The 21,120-nt window shown below is 37.2% G+C and overlaps 1 protein-coding gene across 3 annotated transcripts in view; it reads right to left on the bottom strand.

The window, feature by feature from the left end:
* The window catches only part of PDZD7 (PDZ domain containing 7), a 31,374-nt gene extending 10,644 nt beyond the window's left edge, over window positions 1-20,730 (bottom strand). The window contains exons 1-12 of one of the 3 annotated variants that reach the window (XM_087932823.1): window positions 20,652-20,730; window positions 17,490-18,040; window positions 15,689-15,829; window positions 14,922-15,096; window positions 8,034-8,210; window positions 6,718-6,865; window positions 6,217-6,277; window positions 5,065-5,532; window positions 4,542-4,727; window positions 2,516-2,679; window positions 1,016-1,107; window positions 220-323 (exon numbers count right to left, since the gene is read on the bottom strand). In XM_087932823.1, the coding sequence (XP_087788949.1) occupies window positions 220-323; window positions 1,016-1,107; window positions 2,516-2,679; window positions 4,542-4,727; window positions 5,065-5,532; window positions 6,217-6,277; window positions 6,718-6,865; window positions 8,034-8,210; window positions 14,922-15,096; window positions 15,689-15,829; window positions 17,490-17,682 (1,909 nt within the window). In that variant the 5' untranslated portion in view covers window positions 17,683-18,040; window positions 20,652-20,730. Of the gene's footprint in view, window positions 1-219; window positions 324-1,015; window positions 1,108-2,515; window positions 2,680-4,541; window positions 4,728-5,064; window positions 5,533-6,216; window positions 6,278-6,717; window positions 6,929-8,033; window positions 8,211-14,921; window positions 15,097-15,688; window positions 15,830-17,489; window positions 18,041-20,651 lie in introns of all 3 variants that reach the window. The other 2 variants (XM_087932822.1, XM_087932821.1) reach the window with 2 other exon arrangements.
* Window positions 20,731-21,120: the final 390 nt, after the last annotated feature.

Consider the following 21,120-nt stretch of genomic DNA (forward strand, 5'->3'; position numbering starts at 1 on the left):
TATCCATCCATTTTATTTTATTTTATTTTTGTGCTATCTTTGATGGATGTGTTTTATTTGGCTGTTTTCAATTTGTTTTAAGTATTGCCATCCACCCAGAGAATTTTTTTATAAGATATCAACTTTTAAAAAAGCCATATATCCTAAAGTAGATAATCCTGAAATACAGTCAATCCACAATATAAGTAAACCCTGGGAGACGATGAATGCAATTCTTACAAACTCCTTTGCCTGTTCTGCTCTTGAGTGCATCATAGGCTTCCATTTCCAGGGGCACAACCATACTGTCAAAGCGGCCAAGATCTGTAGAGGCAATCACATTTCTGGAAAAGAAGAAGAAAATCCCAGATCATTGATCCGTAATGCAGATCATGAGTACAAATAGAGGTGTTTCTAAGGGCAAACATAACCACAATTTTAAGGAGCCCATATATAACATCATTCCATTATAGCAAGGGTCCTCAAACTTGGCAACTTTAAGACTTGTGGACTTCAACTCCCAGAATTCCTCAGCCAGCAAAGTTGAAGTCCACAAATCTTAAAGTTGCCAAGTTTGGAGACCTCTGCAATTATAGTTTCATAATCGTAAGAGTACATATTCCATAACCTACAGCTGCTAAGGGTCATGTTACCTAAGGTAAGGTCTGCAGGCATCGTAGTCCAACACATTAAGAACGTAGCTGTTTGGGGAAGAATATTAAATTGCTGAAAGAATCACAGCAATAGTTGTATCCTAAACATGTCCTTTAATGCTGTGTGTGTGTGTGTGTGTGTAATTTATTCACACACACACACACACACACACCACACACACACACACTATTCATACATTCAAAGCAGGGCTTTCTCTCATTTTACTCTCAGGGCAACCATTCTGGTGAGTTATATTTAGCTGAGAAGGAACAGCTCCCCCAAAGTTACCTTGTGAGCTCTGTGGCTGGACTGGATCTCAACCTGGGTCTCTGAGCCATTCCAAAACTGCTAAACTGCTCTGGATCCCTGACTTTATTCTTACCTGATATCTCGGAGAAGCAGCAACTTCTCAGGGCGATCAAGAATTGCCAGCAGTGGCCTCACCAGGTCTTCTACTCCACCTTCTTGGATGTACTTTTCGAGGGAAAAATGATCAACATCAAATTTAGAATCGATCCTTAATTTGGTGATTCTGGTTTGGGAATTGTGTGAACAGCCTACTCCCCACTCCACAACCATTTCTGTTGCCCTATCATTCATGTGATGGCCACCTGTGTCACTTATGCTCCCCATGTAATAGTTCAACTTCAAGAATTCAGGGAATATAGAATCCCCATAGGCATTTTAAGGGGAAAACATTAACTCTATTATTAGAGACCAATTAAAGCATTAAATATAGAATTGCGTAGTTGTCTTTTCCCTTCATTCTCTTTCATGTTTTATGAATTTTGAAAACTAGTGTTTTCCAATAACTTCCTACCGGCACTCTGCACATAAATTTCTACTGTGCATTGGTTCAAAGCTCCCTCTAATGGCTGTTCTATAGATGATGAGAAATGGGAGATGTCAGTAGTTTAAATGAAATTTCTCTAACTTGATCCTCACCCCATGTATTTGCTTAAGGGCCAAATTAGGATGGGAATTCTGGAATCTTCCCTGGAGGGAACAAGGTTGTGAAAAGCTAGTTTATCCTGGTGGAAATCAATACTGCCATTTGATTGGCAGAGTTGCTAATCTGAACAAAACCTAAAATTTTCAGAGAAGAATATTCGCTTTCATTACACACCTATTACATGGATTTTGACAATTAGACAACATAAATGGGTTATCCATGCCTTAACTATGGCCAAAAGACTAATATCACAGCTTTGGAAATAAAAATGTGCCCTCATTTATTCAGGGAATGGAAAAACAGATTACACTTGCCACCTATAAGTGGATTGCCTATAGACAGACTTTGTACAGGTATAATGAAACATGAAACTCATTTATACAAAATATAACAAGTTAAAAGGAGATAGTTATGTAAATGTATTATAAATAAATATATATATATTTGAATAATATTTATATTTGGTAAGTATGTTAATTATTAAAGCAATATATTTTGTTTCTTTTTCACTTTTTAAAAAACACTTTTTATGTGTTGCCTTTTTTCTTGAGAATGCATGTATTTGCACCATAATTGTCTTGCTCTTGTTCTTTTACTACTTAATTTAAATTAAAAAAATAATTTTAAAAAAGTTTTGCCAATTTAAGGCATTCTGACCTAAGGCATCCTCACACTATGCAAGTATGTATGTGCGTAGATGTTTATACTATATTTATAAAACAAGGGGCTCAGGGTGAATTATCTCAAGTACAAGAAAGCAAGCCAAGTGATACTGTTCTACAAGAAAATGTAAAAAATAGAACATTCAGTTAAACTTTTACAACGGTGGTAGTTCAGCACAATTAGAGGACAGTACTTGGAAGGCTGCTGAAAGCCACTGCATGATATTCAAATCAAAACCCCTTGGCATGCATGAGGGATGCTCCTTACTCGGGTGCAATGTCGCAATACAGCTGCCACTTCATCTTCCATCAGCAGCTTCCTGGCCATGTCCTCAATGAGCAGCAGGTGGCTGTCGATAGTTTTGCTGGGCTCACCGCCACTGTATTTGTCAAATGCCTTGGAGCTCAGAGACGTGAAGGACTGGCCTTTTTCTGGAGAGGGTGACCAAAGAACGTCAAGGAATGTACATTTTATCAATACTGAACAAAACACATTGGCCCTGCTCAAACTCAGAAGCCCACAGCTACAAGTCACATGCATGTCCGACTAAGCTGCCAGATTTCTGCATGCAATTTCCAATAACCTTCTCACAAGAAATCGTCTCGTGAAAGATTATTGGAGCACAGGATATGGCTACTGATATGGGATGGAATGATGCCATTTCAGTTTTGCAAGCCAGCATGAAAAAAAAACCAGGATCCTAATGTACTGCCTGTGCCCTTACAAAATTGTGTGAAGGATTCAGGACAATTGTGAAGCTCATCTAAATTGTGAAGCCCTTCCGGAATTATCCTCAAGTAAGGGTTACTTATAATGATTTGGCTACCAGAGGAAAGCTGTATTTGTCTATTGCAGAAAAAAACAACAGTGACAAGTCTTGTCATGGAAGATGAACATATATGGTTTGCAAACTAATGAAATTATAACAAGTGTGACCTTGGATCACCTAATTCTTACATTATAATAAATTGATAGCATATGCTTTGGTGTACAGATTATTTTAATTTATACTCTGCCCTTCCCTCAATGATTATGGAAAGGCAATGTCTAAGAAAGTAAATAACAAATGTTGAATTTGCACCTAGCATCCCATATTGTCAAGCACACATATGAATACCATGCAAAGTACATGCTGCACTTCTGCTCATTTACCCCGTTTCAGAGTCCGGTTCACAAGTTGCTGGATAATGTTAACTGCAGGTTAAGGGTAGTGGGACAAAGACCAACAGCAAAGGGGTTATGAATCTAATGAAGAAAGTGGAAGAGCAGAGACTGGCATAGAGCTACTATACTGTACTATATATATCATAGCTCCATGAAAAATATATAGCCAATAGTGTTTTCTGAATCCTTGGAGAAATCTGGTTGTCCAGATTTTTGCAGCTCAGATCTAATAGCCCCTGGAGTGCAGTTAATTCTGAGCTAGCTTCTAGAACAGAGAATCTCAACCTTGGCAACTTATTTATTGTATTTATTTATTTTATTTTATTTGGTTTGTCAATTGCTTATAAGATAATAGGTATAAGTAAAAGCATAGTTATGAATACGTGGATACATATAAGAAAAATAAAAGAAACAATAGGACAGGGACGGTAGGCACGTTGGTGCGCTTATGCACGCCCCCTACAGACCTCTTAGGAAAGGGGTGAGGTCAATAGTAGGCAGTCTAAGGTTAAAGTTTTATGGGGTTTGGGGAAGAAACCACAGAATCAGGTAGAGTATTCCAGACATTGACCACTCTGTTGCTGAAGTTGTATTTCCTGCAATGAAGTTTGGTGCGATTAACCTTGAGTTTGTATCTATTGTTTGCTCTTGTATTGTTATGGTTGAACTTGAAGAGGTGTATACCTCATCTCCCAGAATTCTCCCTCTTCAAGTTGCTAAGGTTGAGAAATGCTACTCGGGGCAAATGTGATATTTGCCTCTCATTTTGCATTCTTTTTGCAAATGATGCTTGTAAGTCTGAATTTTTTTACTGCCACCAATTGCATCAGAAGTACAAGGAAAGCAGTGCTACTATGGAAAGCAGAGTCCGATTTATCAATATATCTTCTCTCATGTTTGCATGAGTTAAATGAAAAATATTTGAATGGGATTTTAGTACCTTTCTCCAGACACGATTAACAGTTTATTTGTATACCAAGACCTATTGATCCAAAGCCTCCAATGCTTACTTTAGCTCTTTACAAAATTTGAAAACTGAACCCTGAAAACCCTCCGGGGTTCGTACAGTCTATGACATGAAAAACTCCCTGTTCTTGGCTATTTGTTTAGAAAGCTTGCTCTTTATTACCTTTCTCTCCTTCAGACTGGGCAGGTAATTTGGAATTCCTCTGTGATTCCAGGGATCCAGTTGTTGAGCTTGGCCTCCCTAGTCGGGTGCTCTTAAAGAATAGGTTCATCAGGGTTTTGGACCGCTGGAGAGTGACTTTCTTCTCTGATGATACCAGCTTCCCTTTCTTTCTTTGATGCTTTTCCTCTGTGGAAAAAAAAATGCAGGAAATCAAGTCAGATGATCACAAGTATAGGAAGAACATGAAATCTGGGCCTTGCTGTCAAAGCCCTCAGGGCACTATCATTTCAACAAACTATTATAGCTACCATTTTGAAAGGTTTTCAGAAAAATTGGTCTGTGTGTGTGCATGTGTGTGTTTATGAGGGGGGGGGGTAGGGAGGGAGTGAGAGAGGGAAAGAGAGAATAATAAATTAGTAATAGAGCCAAATAGTAATTGAATGCTTATGTGGTATTGCCTTACAAATAATCTATCATTGTAAATATAAAATGGAGGTAGACATAATGGCTTAGTGACACATACCACAGATGGTCAGATAGCTCTGTGATCGCTTAATGGGCTGACGGGGATGGCTGAGTGCTAGAAGGAGAGCCATTTTGGGGGATGGCTCTGTGATTTCCTTGCTAACAAATGGCTGATGCTTCCTTAGGTGGAAAGGCTCTTTGAGACTTTCCGTGCGAATGGCCGTGTCTTTTAGGATTTTCATGGGCTGCACAATCCTCTGGGTCTCCGAGATCAGGCTCCCTGAAAAGAAGGCCCCATCAGGCAATGGTTCTGTCTGCATAGCGGTCTCTGCCCTCTGTGACAAAGGGCCCTGAACTGGCAACTCTGTGGAGATGCCAACATCAATCATGCAACTTTCAGCTAAGCTGGGAATTGGGGCCATAAATAGTCCATTCATGGAGCTTAAGGGGGTCCCTGAGGAATAGGATGACATGGATGAGCTTGATTCAGAGGTTTGGGACAGCTGCTGCAATTGGCCATTGGTCACTGCAAAAAAAGAAGAAGAAGAAATTAGCTGTTAGGAGGACTTCAATATACAACATACATTTTGTATATTGTTGCACATTGTATACATATTTCATGTATTTCATTAATTTCCCAGCACTCAAGGTGTTATATTTTGCATGAGGAAAAAAATATTTCCCCAGATAATGCAAGTATTGCTATTACTACTGACGCATTCAGGATGCTATGTGAGTACCATTAATATCTACATGGTATTGTAGAATATTTTGATTTTAATAACTATCATATAGGTATCTAATCTATGTATTTATATTTCTCAGTATCTATTATCTCTATCTCTACCTATCGATCTCTCATCAGTTTGTATATTACCTCAATCACAGAGGCAGTTTTAGATATTAGGATAAAAACTATAACATAAAAATATAAATATACACTGATACCCACTGATATACTGATCGTTAATATTGCAAGGATGTCTTTAGGTTAAAGAACCTAATGGGATGTGATAGCTGGCCACCATAAATATCTGTCTGTGCAACACAGCACCTGTTCTTGGGTTCATGTGTATTCTTAAAGTGGCACAATTTATGTACAAGGGTAGGAGAGCAAAAGAATGTTTTCTGAAATTCCAAGAATGAAGTTGATTTGCATTCCTTAGTCTTCCTTAACAAAACAATACCCTCTCAAGAAAAGATGCCTTACATCTGTTGAGCCAGCAGTACTCAGCCACCATTTCCTTGTATGCTGGGAATCTCCCTGTTTCCTAGAAGGGACGGATAGAAGAGATGCAATAGGTCATGGGATCATTTGCTGCCTGAGAAACAACATGTGAAAGCTTAAGAAACAATCCCAGTGGTTGATAAATGCTTGCCCCATGGCTAGGTCCTTTTCTGTAAGAAATTGGATCTGCTATGTTTGAAATTCTAAGTCCCAGAGCAACTTAAGGAGGGAATTACTTGGCAAAAGAAATTCCGGGAAATTTGGGGTCAGAATGGCATACTAGAAAGCTTAGCTGGGTGAGATGGTTGGTCTGCACCTACCCAAAACTGAGGAAGTTGTATCTCCTCCTAGCAACTATCATTTCGTTAATAACATTGGCAGTCTTGAGGGTGGGATATAATTTGGATAATCTTAGTCCTTCTATTATTAATACCCCTTACTATAACTTTTTTTGACTAATACATGGAAAGACATCAGCCTCACCTTAATGGTCAACATGATGTGGGTCTGCCCCTTTAGCACTTCCACTGCCCTGCTATGGCTGATATTATCAAACTTGACTCCATTGGCTGCAAGGACTTGGTCACCAACTTTGATCCCATGTTGCTCAGCCAGCCCGCCAGGATCCACTCTGGGAATGATACAACATCGAACAAGCACAAGGGGGGCATTTGAAAGAAAGATCAGGCTTTTCCTGAGCAAACAAGGTAGGAGCAGAAGAAAATGGCACATTTTGAGAATGGAACAGAGAGCAACAAAGTTGGAAAGAAATAAAATGTCTACGGTAAAAATGGGAAGGCAAATTCCACTAGGTCAGGTTTTCTTCTGGCTTTCTCACAGCATTCCACCAATCTTGGTGTCAGTATTCAATGAATAAAATTATTTTTCAGTCTTGTATTCTCCAGATATATTGGACAATGACTGAAATCTCCCACTGTAAATAATTAGGAATAATGTGAGTTGTAATGCAACACATCTGGTGAGCATACATAAGGCTACATCACAGCCTGCACATTTTTTCCAACCATCAGTGTGGGAGGCAGTAAATATTTATTTCTGATAAATGTCCTAATATTCAAAATTTTATTGTGCAGAAAATGACATGCTTTAAGTTAATGATAGAAGATTTGGATAAATAAAATTCAAGCTCATACAGTGCAGAATATCATTAGATTCCAAATTGTATCAGACTATGAGCTATGTGCTTATAGATGTGTCTTCCCATCCCTGGCCACAAGGATGTGATTAGGAAGCCAAAAGAACATACAGTTCCTCTTGAAGAAATTGGGCTGAAAGAAAACCAAAGGATAAAGCTTTATGGGGTTAGGGGTGGCCTGTGCTAATGCTGTAGATATATTATTATTATGGATTAAGCGATTATACTGATCATCGTAATATCTATCTAACTTTTCTACCCTCCCCTAAAGGGTGATTTTTATATTCTAAATTAATTATAAGGGGCGGAGCCTTAACCCAAATCTGTAATTGCAATGGCAGTCATGATCATGTTTTCAATGTTTTGTTCCCTCTGAAGTCCCAGTTTGGATCATCCCCCAGCATGCTTACTATTTGCAAAGTCTGAGCATCTCCCATTGAATCTAAACAGAGTCTGAAGTTGTGGGGGTGTCTATCAACCTCTAATTAACCGATTTAGATCTTGGGACTGCTATTTTGCAATAGGCAATTCACTTCCCTGAAAAGGAAACTTCACAGTTAAAGTGAAATTTGAATCTAAGTCCAGATGTTATCTTGATCTAAAATACTCAACAGCAGAAGGCTCTAGGAAGAGCAAGACTCACTTGGAGACATAGATGCCAAGGCCATACTCCTTCCCTCCACGGATATTGAAACCCAAGCAATAATCATCAGATGTGGTGTAGAGATGGACGATGTGTCGCCTTCCTATTTCAGAGCTGGTATTAGAGGGACTTGAGCCACTCCTCTCCACAACCAAGCGCCTGTTTACCACATCAACCCTACAAGAGGTAAAGAATGAAGAAATAATTTATCCTAAGCAGCTGAAGTCTTTGAAAAGGCCTGCAAATTCTCCTTTCACCACTTTGATAGATAGCTCATTCCAGCTTGTGGATATTATTTTCAATCAAGCTGATCAGAATGCATGAGCATGGCTGTTGTTGAGGTAATTCCCCATTAGGAGAATGAGCGCATACAGGGAGAGGTATTTGAGAGAAGTGTTTGAATAATACACACACAGCACACAGATACACTGTACAGTAAATGTAGGTTTTTACTTCCAGAAACTTTTAAACAAAGTTCAAAATAAGCAGTCCAAAGTCATTCACAGGTAAGACAGTCAATTTTCAGTCCAGAGATAATCCAATAACAAAGTCCAGTGTCAAAAAACAGTTCAGTATCAGACTTACATCAAATCCAGGAATATCAGTCAATTAGGAAAAACGGCAATACTTTTCAACAGAAGGAAACAGAGACTCACTGAGACACACTCTCTTCTGAGACTAAGACTAAACAACCCAGGTTTCTGGCTCCGTCTTATGGCCGTTTGAGAAACCACACCCAATTACACTTTTAACATTCCCTTAAAGAGGCAGTATTAAAATGTCTATCCTGGTTTATATATTTCCAACCCAAATAACTGTTAGGTGATTTATATTCCTAACAGCTGTGGCCCTCAAAATTTAGAAATGGCCCCCCTTCAGCATATGTGACTCCCTCCCTCCTATTTATATAATCAGCACCCCTCAACACATCTGGATTTGCACTTTTCAAGAGAGTGTCTGTTTTCCAAATGTCTTTGCACCTTCAACTTTCTAGAATTCCAGAAGAAGCTGATCTCAAAAATCAGCTTCTCCCTATTACATTAATAAAGTACATAAATAAACGCCATTGCAAAACCACCCAAAACTTCGCTCAAGACCAGACTTATCCATACTGCAAAAAATCCACTCCCGTGAACTCCGCGCAGAACTCAAAAACTGCCTAGACAATGGAGAAAAGGATCTATACATTGACTACTGCGCTGATTGCATCAAAAGAAAGTCACACAACCTGCAACTCCGCATGCAACCCCACCCCATCCAATCCAACATCACTCAAAACTAGGCACGCACACTCCTAACTATCTCTATTCCAACCACAATTGGCCTTAAATGCAAGCTACTTAATGCAAGAAGCCTTGTAAATAAAATACCTGAATTTCTCCTCTTACTAAATACAGCTAAATTCGACATTATATTTGTCTGTGAAACATGGCTCAATGCATCTCTCCCTGACTCCATTACCACAATAATAGACTATCATGTTTACCGATCAGATTGTGAAATCCATAGAGGAGATGGTGTTGCTATCTTCTATAAAAAGTCCCTTCATCTAAAAAACATCCAAGTTACCCAGGAGCTTGCTATTCCTGAGACGATCATCTGTGAACTGTCCTTAAATATAACATTTCAGTTCTTACTATGTTACAGAGCCCCTGATTATGACATCGAACATGCAAACAAGCTAAATATACTACTAACATGGGTAGCATCCTGCCCACATGCTTTTATCTTTCTTGGTGACTTCAATCTACCTCATATTAACTGGACCCTTAACAAATGTACAACTGAACCCACAAATGGAACCTTCTACAATGCAGTAACAAATCTGGGATGAAAACAACTAGTAACCAACAACACTACTTAACAACTGCCTCGATCTCATCCTCTGCAATAGTTTGAATTAAATTTACAGAATACAAATTAAAGAACCCTTTTCCAACAGTGACCACAACATGATTGACTTTTGTCTCAACATACGTCCACACAAAAATCATCAGAATAACAGAATCCCCAATTATAACTTCAAAAAAGGCAACTATGATCTTATAAACAACGATATCTCATCACTTGATTGGCAATTTCTATTCACTGGATGCAATACTGTAGAAGACCATTACAACATATTTTTACTTGAAGTCAAAAGAGTCATCAAACTATATGTACCAATAATAACTCCCAAAACTAGAAAAAATAAATTACCCATAATAATAAGGAAGCTTCAATCCAAAAAGAAATCACTTTGGCGGAAAAACAAATCTGGTCATGTTGCCAACTTCAAAAGCTGATACAAAAATTTATGCCACCAGATAAAGACTGAATGCACCAATTATCACATTAAACAAGAAGAAAACCTTCTATGCACCAATTCCATCCATGCTTTCTACAATTTTGTAAACAACGAACTAAAAGACTCAAGGTCCATCCCATCCCTGAAAGGACCTAGTGGTAAAGACTGCAACGATGACACTGTTAAAGCCAACCTCTTTAACACATTCTTTGGCTCAGTATTTGTAAACAGCAATGGATCATGCCCAGTATTTCCTAGTCGAACCACAGACAACTACAATGATCTAATACATATGGATTTTACAGAAGACAATGTTGAAAAAGCACTACACAATCTAAAACCATCTCTATCTACTGGACTGGACGGAATATGTGCCTACTTCTTAAAAAAGCTATCCACTGGATGACTGATAGTCATCCCCATCTTCAAAAAGGGAAACCCCAGCCTAGTTGAAAATTACAGACCAATCTCTTTATGCTGCGTCACCTGTAAAGTCATGGAATCAATTAATAACCAATCCATCCTCCTCCACTTAGAAACAAACAGCCTACTCTCTAATAAACAATTTGGTTTCAGGAAAAAACTATCACGTAATCTGCAACTCTTACACTGTAAAAACATATGGACTATACAACTCAATCAGGGCAAAACAATAAACGCATTCTACATACACTTCTGTAAAGCCTTTGATTCAGTGGTACATGACAAATTACTCCTAAAATTAAAATCTTGCGGTATCTCTGGACACCTGCATAACTGGATAGAAGCATTCCTGTCAAACAGACCACAAATGGTCAGTGTCCTCATCAAATTGGGAGCGTCCTATCGAATTCTGTATCTATCAACAGTGGTGTCCTCCAAGGCAGTGTTCTAGAACCAACTCTTTCCATACTCTACATAAATGACCTCTGTGATCATATTAAGAGCAACTGCGTTCTCTTCGCTGATGATGTAAAGCTGTTCAATACCACAGACAATACTGCTAACCCTTCAAAAAGACCTTGACTTTGTATCAGAATGGTCAAACAAATGGCAACTTCAAATCTCAACAAATAAATGCTCTGTCCTACATATTGGCAAAAAAAAAATAAATCAGAAAATAAAATACAGGCTGAATATTCAAGACCTTGTTGATGATCCAAACTCTGTCAAGGATCTTGGAGTACTCATCTCTAATGATCTAAGTGCTAGAGCCCACTGTAACTACATAGCTAAAAAGGCGTTAAGAGTTGTTAACCTAATCTTACATAGCTTTTTCCCTGGAAATATGACACTAATAACTAGAGCATACAAAACATTTGCTAGACCAAAACTCGAATACAGCTCATCAGTCTGGAACCCACATTACGTATCTGATATTAACACAGTTGAGAAAGTCCAGAAATATTTCACAAGAAGAGTTCTCCGCTCCTCTGCTCGTTGCAGAATTCCTTATGCCACCAGACTTGAAATTCTAGACCTAGAAAACATAAAACTATGCCGCCTTCGGTCCGATCTAAGTATAGTATATAAAATCATACATTGCCATGTCCTACCTGTCAATGAATACTTCAGCTTCAACCATAACAACACAAGGGCAAACAATAGATACAAACTCAAGGTTAATCACACCAAACTTGATTGCAGGCAATACGACTTCAGCAACAGAGTGGTCAATGTCTGGAATACTCTACCTGACTCTGTGGTTTCTTCCCCAAACCCCAAAAACTTTAACCTTAGACTGTTTGCTATTGACCTCACCCCTTTCCTAAGAGGCCTGTAGGGGGCATGCATAAGTGCACCAATGTGCCTACCGTCCCTGTCCTATTGTTCCTTTTATTTATTTATTTTTCTTGTATGTATCCATGTATTCATAACTATGTTTTTTACTTATACCTATTATCTTGTAAGCAATTGACAAAAATAAATAAATAATGATAATGGTACTTAATGATACTGTGATGCACTAAGAAAACTTACATTCTGCTCTTTCAACAATCGCCTGGAGCTGGAGAAACCAAAACAGCATTCATTCAGTAACTGAAGGCTCTGGCTTTCTTCATGGCAGACAAAGGAGACAGGGGGAGCAAGAGCTGTTCCTGTACTTCTGTATGTATAAAGCCAGAGCAGGATGGGAACACCTACAGTTTTATTTATTTGTATTTACAGTATTTTTAAAATTTGCATGGTGATACAGCATAATGACTCTCCGTGACTTTGAAGATGTGACTAATCAACATATTGGCAGGGATCCAAATATGAGGCAGGGGAGAGGAAGTAGCAGGCAATGAAACAGAGCATGACTGCAGCCACATCCTTACAGAAGAAATATCCTTACAGCTTGCCGGGCTAACTGAAGTTAAGAAAACTTTCCCAGGAGAGGAGCAGCAATAGGCCTAAACTAAATCAACACTTGGTGAAGGGATATTTAGCAACAGATAGAAATAAGAACTTTCAGGTAAGAAGAAAGGGTAGAGTGGAATTTGGAAGAAAGGGAAAGAAACGTAAATTTAAAGAAAAATAGAATCCCTAAAATGCCTTTACAAAATGAATAACTTAAAATATGTCTTACAGGTAGACCTGGACTTATAACAGTTCACTTAGTCACCATTTGAAGTTATAACAGCAACGAAAAAAATGACTTATGACCATTTTTCTCACATGACCATTACAGCATCCCTATAGAGTCATGTGCTCAAAATTCAGACGCTTGGCAACTGATTCATATTTATGACCGTTGTAGTTTCCTGGGGTCATGTGATTCCCCTTTTGCAACCTTCTGACAAGTAAAGTCAATGGGGAATCCAGATTCACTTAACAACCCTGTTACTAGCTTAACAATTACAGTGATTCACTTAACAACTGTGACAAGATAGGTCGTAAAATGGGCAAAATTCACTTAATAAATACCTTGCTTAGCAACAAAAAAATTACACTCAGTTGTAGTCATAAGTCAAGAACTACCTGTATGTTGTAAATAAAATTGTTTTGCTGAATGAAAACTTGTTCCACTCGGCTGACCTGTGTTTATTTTCTGGTTGTTGCCATTACCAAATGACAGACAGACTTTGTCCCACTTGGTGCCTTCCAAAGTATGGACTCCAGTTCCCATTTCAATTCCCAGAATTCCTCAGGCATATTGTAAAAGGTAGTCACTTATCTGAACAGTATCCAGACTGGGGGAGGATGTACTAGCATATAAAGAGCAGTAGCAGTAGCCAAGAGCATTTCTGCATGAGTGAATTGTAGTAAATTGTTGTGGCAAAATAAACCAGCTCTCTATTAGTGATTTATTTCTACAGTGCTGACTGAATAATAATATAAATTATTAATGCTGAAATGAATGATAAATTGCTCATCTGGAAATATTCTCTCTTCAATAGAAATAAATATTTTCAAATATTAAAATTCAATACTATTTTGTGTTTTGAATTAAAAGTGTTTTGAAGACTATTTTCTAATTTTCCTGCAATTGTTTTAACATTATAAATGAATTCAAAGGCTCCCATTATTATACATGTTGTTTTTATCAGTTGCATGTTATCCCAAACCATTGCCTTTTTAACCCATTAAATGAGTTACATACTTGCTGTTATTGCAAGATTTTATTCAAGTATGATCAGGGCAAAAAATGTATCCATTGTCAGAGCCAATTCTTAATATACATTTGAGAAAGGATAAGGCTAAAACACAGATCTGGATGAGCTGAATATTCCATGCCAGTTCTGGGCACTCTATTGGTTTTGTGGCATAGATATTGAGACTCAAAGTTTCCTCTGAAGTCAGGAAGTTCAAAACTACTGTAATACAGCAATGCATATCAATTGTCTGTATTGCCCAATATTAAATAACACTGCATTTCAAATTACCTATCAAAACCTATCAAATATTAACTGCCTGATATCTGGTACTGACATCATGTCTCATTTTGAACCATAACCTGGTATTAAATGGGACATTGTATTCAAGTTTACATGTTGCAGAGAATTTTCAGACATGGTAATTGATAGTAATTATTTTAAATAAAATGTTGTCAAGAAATTCGTTCTGGCCTGGACTTCCCTTTTCCCAATATTCTCATCACAGGTATGTTTTAATTTTTACCCAAGCCTACCAATTCCCAAGGCACGGGCCTAGGATATGGGACACACCTGCCTTGCTAAAGCTAAGGAAGTTAGCATCCAAACAGGGGGATTAGTTGGGCAGTGTTTGTATGCTGCTGTGAGTTCCAATGGACTCAATTTTTCAGCCAGTTCTCAAAGATTTATGATCTATCCTCTTTTATCAGTTTCCCTTTTATTAAATTAGGTGGTTCTCCTCCACCTCACATATAATCTTCATATCCTACCTTCACATTATACAAACGAATCCCCCTTTTAACCTTAGTTTTAAAGTAATTCATTTTGGAAGATGAAGTTTAGCCCAGTAACCTCACATCCTTTTGACCTTTCCCTCTCTGGTTCCCTATCACAGTTCACATAGCATTTCCCTGCTTCTTAGGAAACCCTTGGTCACTGCTCTCCTGAAACCAGTACGTTTGTCTGAGTCAGTACAATTGTGATTTTTGGATTATCCATGGTTGACAACAATGGGTATAAATTGACAATGGCAGTTCAACTTACCATGTAGTCTTTTCTTTGGAAAACTTTATTCCTGGCACTTTGCCCATACGTCTCACAACCATTCGCAGCCTGTTATTCCCTGTCAGAACCTTGATGGCACTTCCCATTGTAATGTTCTCCAAGCTCACACTGTTCACCTCTGTGATTTTGTCTCCAACACGAAGTCCAGCCTGTTCTGTTTATATTAAGCGGAGAATGTTCAGTTTCATTGATTGTCCTTTTCTGGGCTTACTAAAATTAAAGAACTACTGAAACAACAAAGAGACAAACTACAGCAACTTATTTACATCAAAATAGATTAGAACTTTGAACTATTATCCATTCATTTACAGTATATTGCAGGGGACATGTTACCCAACTGTTTTGGGTTATCTCCTTTTTGTATTATATGGATAAATATAGTCACACTGTAGGTTTTTCCCAAGTATTCTGAAATGTATAATAACCTTTTGTCTTTACATTATCAAAATGCTGGTTGTTCACGATAGTCAAAAGCGAGTATGTGAATCCTGACATATTATCATATTTTCCAGAACATCAGTAAAAACATTCTAAAATATCAGATTTAGCAATATGATATACAAAGAAAAATATATGATGAATGACCTTTTAGTGACATTATTTTTCATTTTGGTTACAATATCCAGACATATGTACTGGAGTAGAAGTGACTAGCATTGAACCCATAATATGTTTTTGTATTAATAGTTTATAAGCAGATTGTTGTCTGTGCTTGAGTCTGGGAACGTTGAAGCCTTTTTACTGACCTGCACTGCTGCCCTCCTCCACCTTGCTGACAAAAATACCCAGGCCATGTTCAGAGCCCCCACGCACACTGAAACCCAGCTTCCCATCTTTGCTCTTCTCCACTGTAATGGCATTGATAGCATCACTCTCGTCACTGTTAGCTATGAAGGGAACATAAAACAAAACAGTAATGAAGGTATAGCTTCAAAAAAGCTCAGTATGCTGGCCTACCCAGCGGATGCTTACTCTTGCATCCAAAACACTCCATAGACAGAAAACCAGGAGAAATGTTTAGACATCAGATGCAGATCAGCCTTTTTTCCCAATGACATACCAGTTTTAAGAATAATAGTGAAATAGGCTAGAGCCAAAGGCCACAGACTGTGTTATAAATTTTAGACAAGTTACTTAAAAAGTGAATAATCAAGACTCCATGGCTGCTGAATAAGATCAACACCCTGAGCATTCCTCATGGGTACCATAAGTTTTGTTTTAAGACACAAAAAAATTGATTTAAATCCTAAAATAGTTTTACAATTACAATACCTCATTCAATTTAAGGAAAAAAAGAAAATCCTGCATCTATTTATTTATACCCCACCTTTATTATTTTTATAAATACTCCAGGAGGTGAACACATCCAATGTTTCTGTCTCTCCCTCCCCCCCAATAATAGCCCTATGAGGTGAGTTGGGCTGAGAGAGAGACTGGCCCAAAGTCACCCAGCTGTTTTCAAGGCTAAGGTGGGACTTGAACTCATAAAACATTCTAGTCTGGTGCTTTAATCACTAGACCAAACTGGTTCTCTATCTGTCTATCTATCTATCTATCTATCTATCTATCTATCTATCTATCTATCTATCTATCTATCTATCATCTCTCTTTCTCTATTTATCCATCTTCTCTAAATCTATCTCATCTATATCTATATCTATATCTATCTATATCTATATATCTGTCTATATATCTACATATAATTATATCTGTATCTATATATTTGTATATCTATCTATCTCATCTATTATCATCCATCTCTCTCTCTCTCTCTCTCTCTCTCTCTCTCTCGTTGGTCCTGATCCATTCCTTGATTATTATGGTATCTAGGGAGACTTAGCAGTTGTCCCTTGATACATATTTTTTCTTTTCCGTTAGAACAAATTTTCTCCCCAAGAACCTTTTAGATGTGTAAGATGATAATTCTTAGTTCATCTATTGAGCCTGTTAGCTTGGGCTGACAAAATTCATAGTCCAGCATATCTGGATGGGTGTAAAGAGTTGTGGAAGACCATATATAAAAAACCCCAAAATATTTAGAAGATGGTCATGTTTGATTTCTGGAATTAAATCTTTAAGCCATATTTCTTTATGATTCTAGTGATGTATGTACATAGGAAATTAGAGTAGACGTCTATGAATACACAAGTGCTATGTATTTGTGGATAAAGGTTTTCTATGTTATGCTAATGCATAACTGGTAGAACTTTTCACTGTTGTCCATTAAAAACATGATTGGATGTTTTTAAGAAGAAACTAGAAAGTCACTTATCTGAAAGAGTTTAGGGTCTCCTGCTTGAGCAGGGGGTTGGACTAGAAGACCTCCAAGTTCCTTCCAATTCATTCATTCATTCATTCATTCATTCATTCATTCATTCATTCATTCATTCAAAAGGATACTAAGATTGAAGACAAACTGCTAATAATATTAGCAAACTTGATTTTCATCCTTGGTGAACATTCATTAAACTACATCAGAAATCAGAGCTTCAGCTATGAGAAATGTCATCTGTGTGCTGTGGTCTCCCCTGTTCACCCCAAAAGTACCTTCTAGTGGTGTGTTAATAAGAATAACTCTTCCCATAGGCGATGATGGGTGGAAGTTTTGATTATTCCCATTCATAAGACGATTCTGCCTGCTCAGCAAGAGGAAGTTAGCTGTGCTGATCTCACTGCTGGAGTCCTGAGAATGAGCAGGATAAAAAAACTCCTCCGGGAAGGAATCAGAAATATTAGCCATGGCAAGATCAGACTTTGGTTGCTCCTGGAGAGACTTTCAAGCCATCTGGTTCTACAGATCTTTTGGAGAAGCACGCCTTGTTTTGGGTGATGGAAGAGTCTGTTTTCCTCATGAAGGCTGACAGAGTTAGATTTTGGCCTCTTTGATTGTATTTTTCAGAGAAAAAGGTTGTTGAGCATATTCCAATGCACCTTGTTATTGAGCGTGAGGGTTCATTTTGCTGATGAAAATTGTACGAAAATACAAATACAAAAAATATAGAAAACTGTTTTTATATTTAAAATGGAGGATCTAGATAAAACACCTTGCTTCTCAGAGGGCTTGATCTGTGAATTGCTCTTACTTCCATACAGTTGTACTATATTAACAACAAATATGTAATTAAACAATTGCATATATATAAGCATATATGCATACACTCACAGACATTTATATACTACTGTACTTAAAAAATCTCAGATTAAGATAGGAAACCTATCTACAAGGAGAACTTGGAAGAAATTACACTGAACCATGTTGGATATGAATTGTGAGGAAATATAATTACATTCTTTGGAAACAGAAAAATAAATCTTAGTTTCTAGGCTAAAATAACTTCGCTCCATTTTATGCCATTTTGGAAGCCTAGCTGACAAAGCCATCCTTCATCTTTTTTAAACTTTTAGGAGAGAATAAAGCTTTTTGTCATTTTCAGTATTGAGAAAATCTTTAAGAATTAAAATGCGTGAGTCAAATATTAAACTACTGAATATGACTTAGGGAGTAATACACAATGGCTGTATTCACTCAATGAGTTAAATAGCTCCGGTTAAAATAGTTAAAAAGTCCAAGCAGTTCTACAGGATATAAACTTTGTTATTTTATACTCAGTTTTAGTTTGATTTCTTGACTTAGCATGTTGTAGAAACTCAATTAATTTGATTCCTTCTATGAAATATTGTCCAAATCCAGAAAATAGATTGATTCATTCATCAGATTATATAGAGCTATCAGATCTGCTGTAAAAAATCCACATGATAGATGATATAGATAGAAGGTCGAACTGGTTTTGCAGACCCAATTCAGTAGCCCGCAGCTGATTGTTATATGCAAAGCAGTTACCATAAAGTAAAGAAAAATCTAATGCATATTCAGAATTCCTAGACTGTTTGCTCCTTGGAGTAATGTGGTGGATGCATCATTTTATACTCCTAGAAGCAGACATATTACTGGGAATCAACATGATGAATGAACAATTTCAAAATGAATAAAGCTGATTTAGAAAAAATGGTTAAAGTTAAAACTGAAAGGAAGATGGGGTCAGATTCTTTCCTTTCCAAGATCACAGTCTGATAGAGAGGTTAAACGGAAAGCAACTTTACAAAATCTGGTATTCTCCAAATGTGTTCGGTGGGAATTGTCCAAGATTCCAAAAGTTGCAGCACATACACATCTCTCAGGGTGGGAAATGAAAGTCTAGTATATATACTTGTTTACTTTATTAATGTAGCATTAGATGTATGGCTTGGAAATTTCAAGCAAATCTGATGAGCTTCCATAGTTCCATATTCATATTGAGACCAGAACTAGACTGAAATTATTTTGTTTGTTCATGATTACATCAGACTACCTTGACATTTCTATAGTAAGGGACTGAGGTCAGTGCAAATTTAAATGTTTGAAAAGAAAAACAATTCTTTTAAAATTTATTCTGATATTTTTTTCCAGAAAGTAATCAGAGACTAGAAATTAGGAATATATTTCAAAATCTTTTACTGAATTGCATAAGAATCTATTGCTATTATCTAGATTAAACCTCAGTACCATAGCATTTCAATTTGCAATACTGACAAAAATAAAAATAAGGCAGAGAAAACAAATAATTAGATAAGTTTTATGAAATTACAGAAATTAAAAATTTGTTTGTATGCTTATACTTTCTTATACTTAAACATGTGCCACTTTGTTCACTACTTATTATAAATTAAATGAGTAGGAATAACTAAAACAGGCATTTTTTACATATCTAAGTGGCAGACATAGACCAGTTATCAAAACAGGAAGATGTGAAGTGCAGGTAGAGACAAATAGATATTAGGCAGTAAACAGTGGGAGCCTGATCAAAATTTCACTTTAAGTTACACTGAAAGATTATTTCATAGATGGACATCAAGCTGGATTTGAATTTAAAATTCGTTCAGTACTTCTGTTTGATAATATGAGGACTCTGTTGCAATCTCTGAAACATCTATCATCCCATATTCATTAAGCAACACTTGCTTAGAACTTGAACCAGAATGTAAACATATCACAGCAAAATATTTTGCTCTTAATGTGCAACATTTTATTTTCATTAATTACAAGCTTTATTGTACTCTCAATAAGACATGCCTTTTGTTTCTAGGCAGCACAATCGTCGGCATTGTTATGTCTAAGACCCAGGAGAGTTCTCCCTTCCTTCTGCTACGTAATCTCACATAGAAAAGAGAGAAGGGATTTTCCAGGCTCTTCAGCATGAATGATATACTAGGCCCATTCCCCTCCCCTCCCTCCACAACAGCCTCTTTGCTTGCATATTATCTGGAAACAGCCTGCTTGCTCAGTGACCTGACCCTAATAAATAAGTGATTTCATCCTTCCATTAGAGACACAGCATAAGGATGGGGAACTTACAGACAACTATGAGAGAAGATGAGATACGGAGCATGTTACATCTAATACAAGGCCACTAGTAGATATTTTTCCAAGAATACACTCTTCTGCTCCTTTTGCTCCAGAGGAGCAAGAATTTGCAGGACCTTGGACAGAACTTCTAAACCCCTTGGATTAAATTATGCTCTACCTTATTCAGGTAAGCCTTTTTTAAAACTTGTCTTGTTAAAACTACAGTTCATCCTTATTTAACACAAAAGAATTTGAAAATAAGTAAGGGACAGAAAGGAAAGATAAACCGTTAAAATGTCTAATCTAACTCTTTAAAAATGCCTTACCTGTTTCCACATTGCTCAGCAAACTTCCTTACCTGGGAAAAACACACACCGATACCTGCAGATCTAATGCTTGCAACAGGTACCTCCCACTATGTCACATGGATTGGTTAGTCCAACTAGGAACAAAGGCCTTCATAGGTTAGATTATCTGTCAGTTATTCACAGTATTTCCTCATGGCATTAGTTCGTAGACAAAAACCAACTCAGTGGAGAGTAAAATGTGGGACTGGGAATTTAAGAGAGAAATAGGAGCACTTAGGTAGTAACCTGAACATCTGTAGAAATTGAAACCAATCATCAAAATATTGTTTTAAAATTTTTGAACTGAGGCATATGTTTTAATATAGAAAATAGATTTTGCTTATTAATAGCTAGATACTATTAAATCTTACTGGAAGTGCTACATAAGTCTTGAACACTTTGATGATCTATGTATCATATTTATACTTTCAATAGCAAAGGGGTTAAT

The sequence above is a fragment of the Pseudonaja textilis genome, chromosome 4 (genome assembly GCF_049901715.1).
Source record: "Pseudonaja textilis isolate UNSWEBS1 chromosome 4, rPseTex1.2, whole genome shotgun sequence".
Taxonomy (NCBI): domain Eukaryota; kingdom Metazoa; phylum Chordata; class Lepidosauria; order Squamata; family Elapidae; genus Pseudonaja; species Pseudonaja textilis.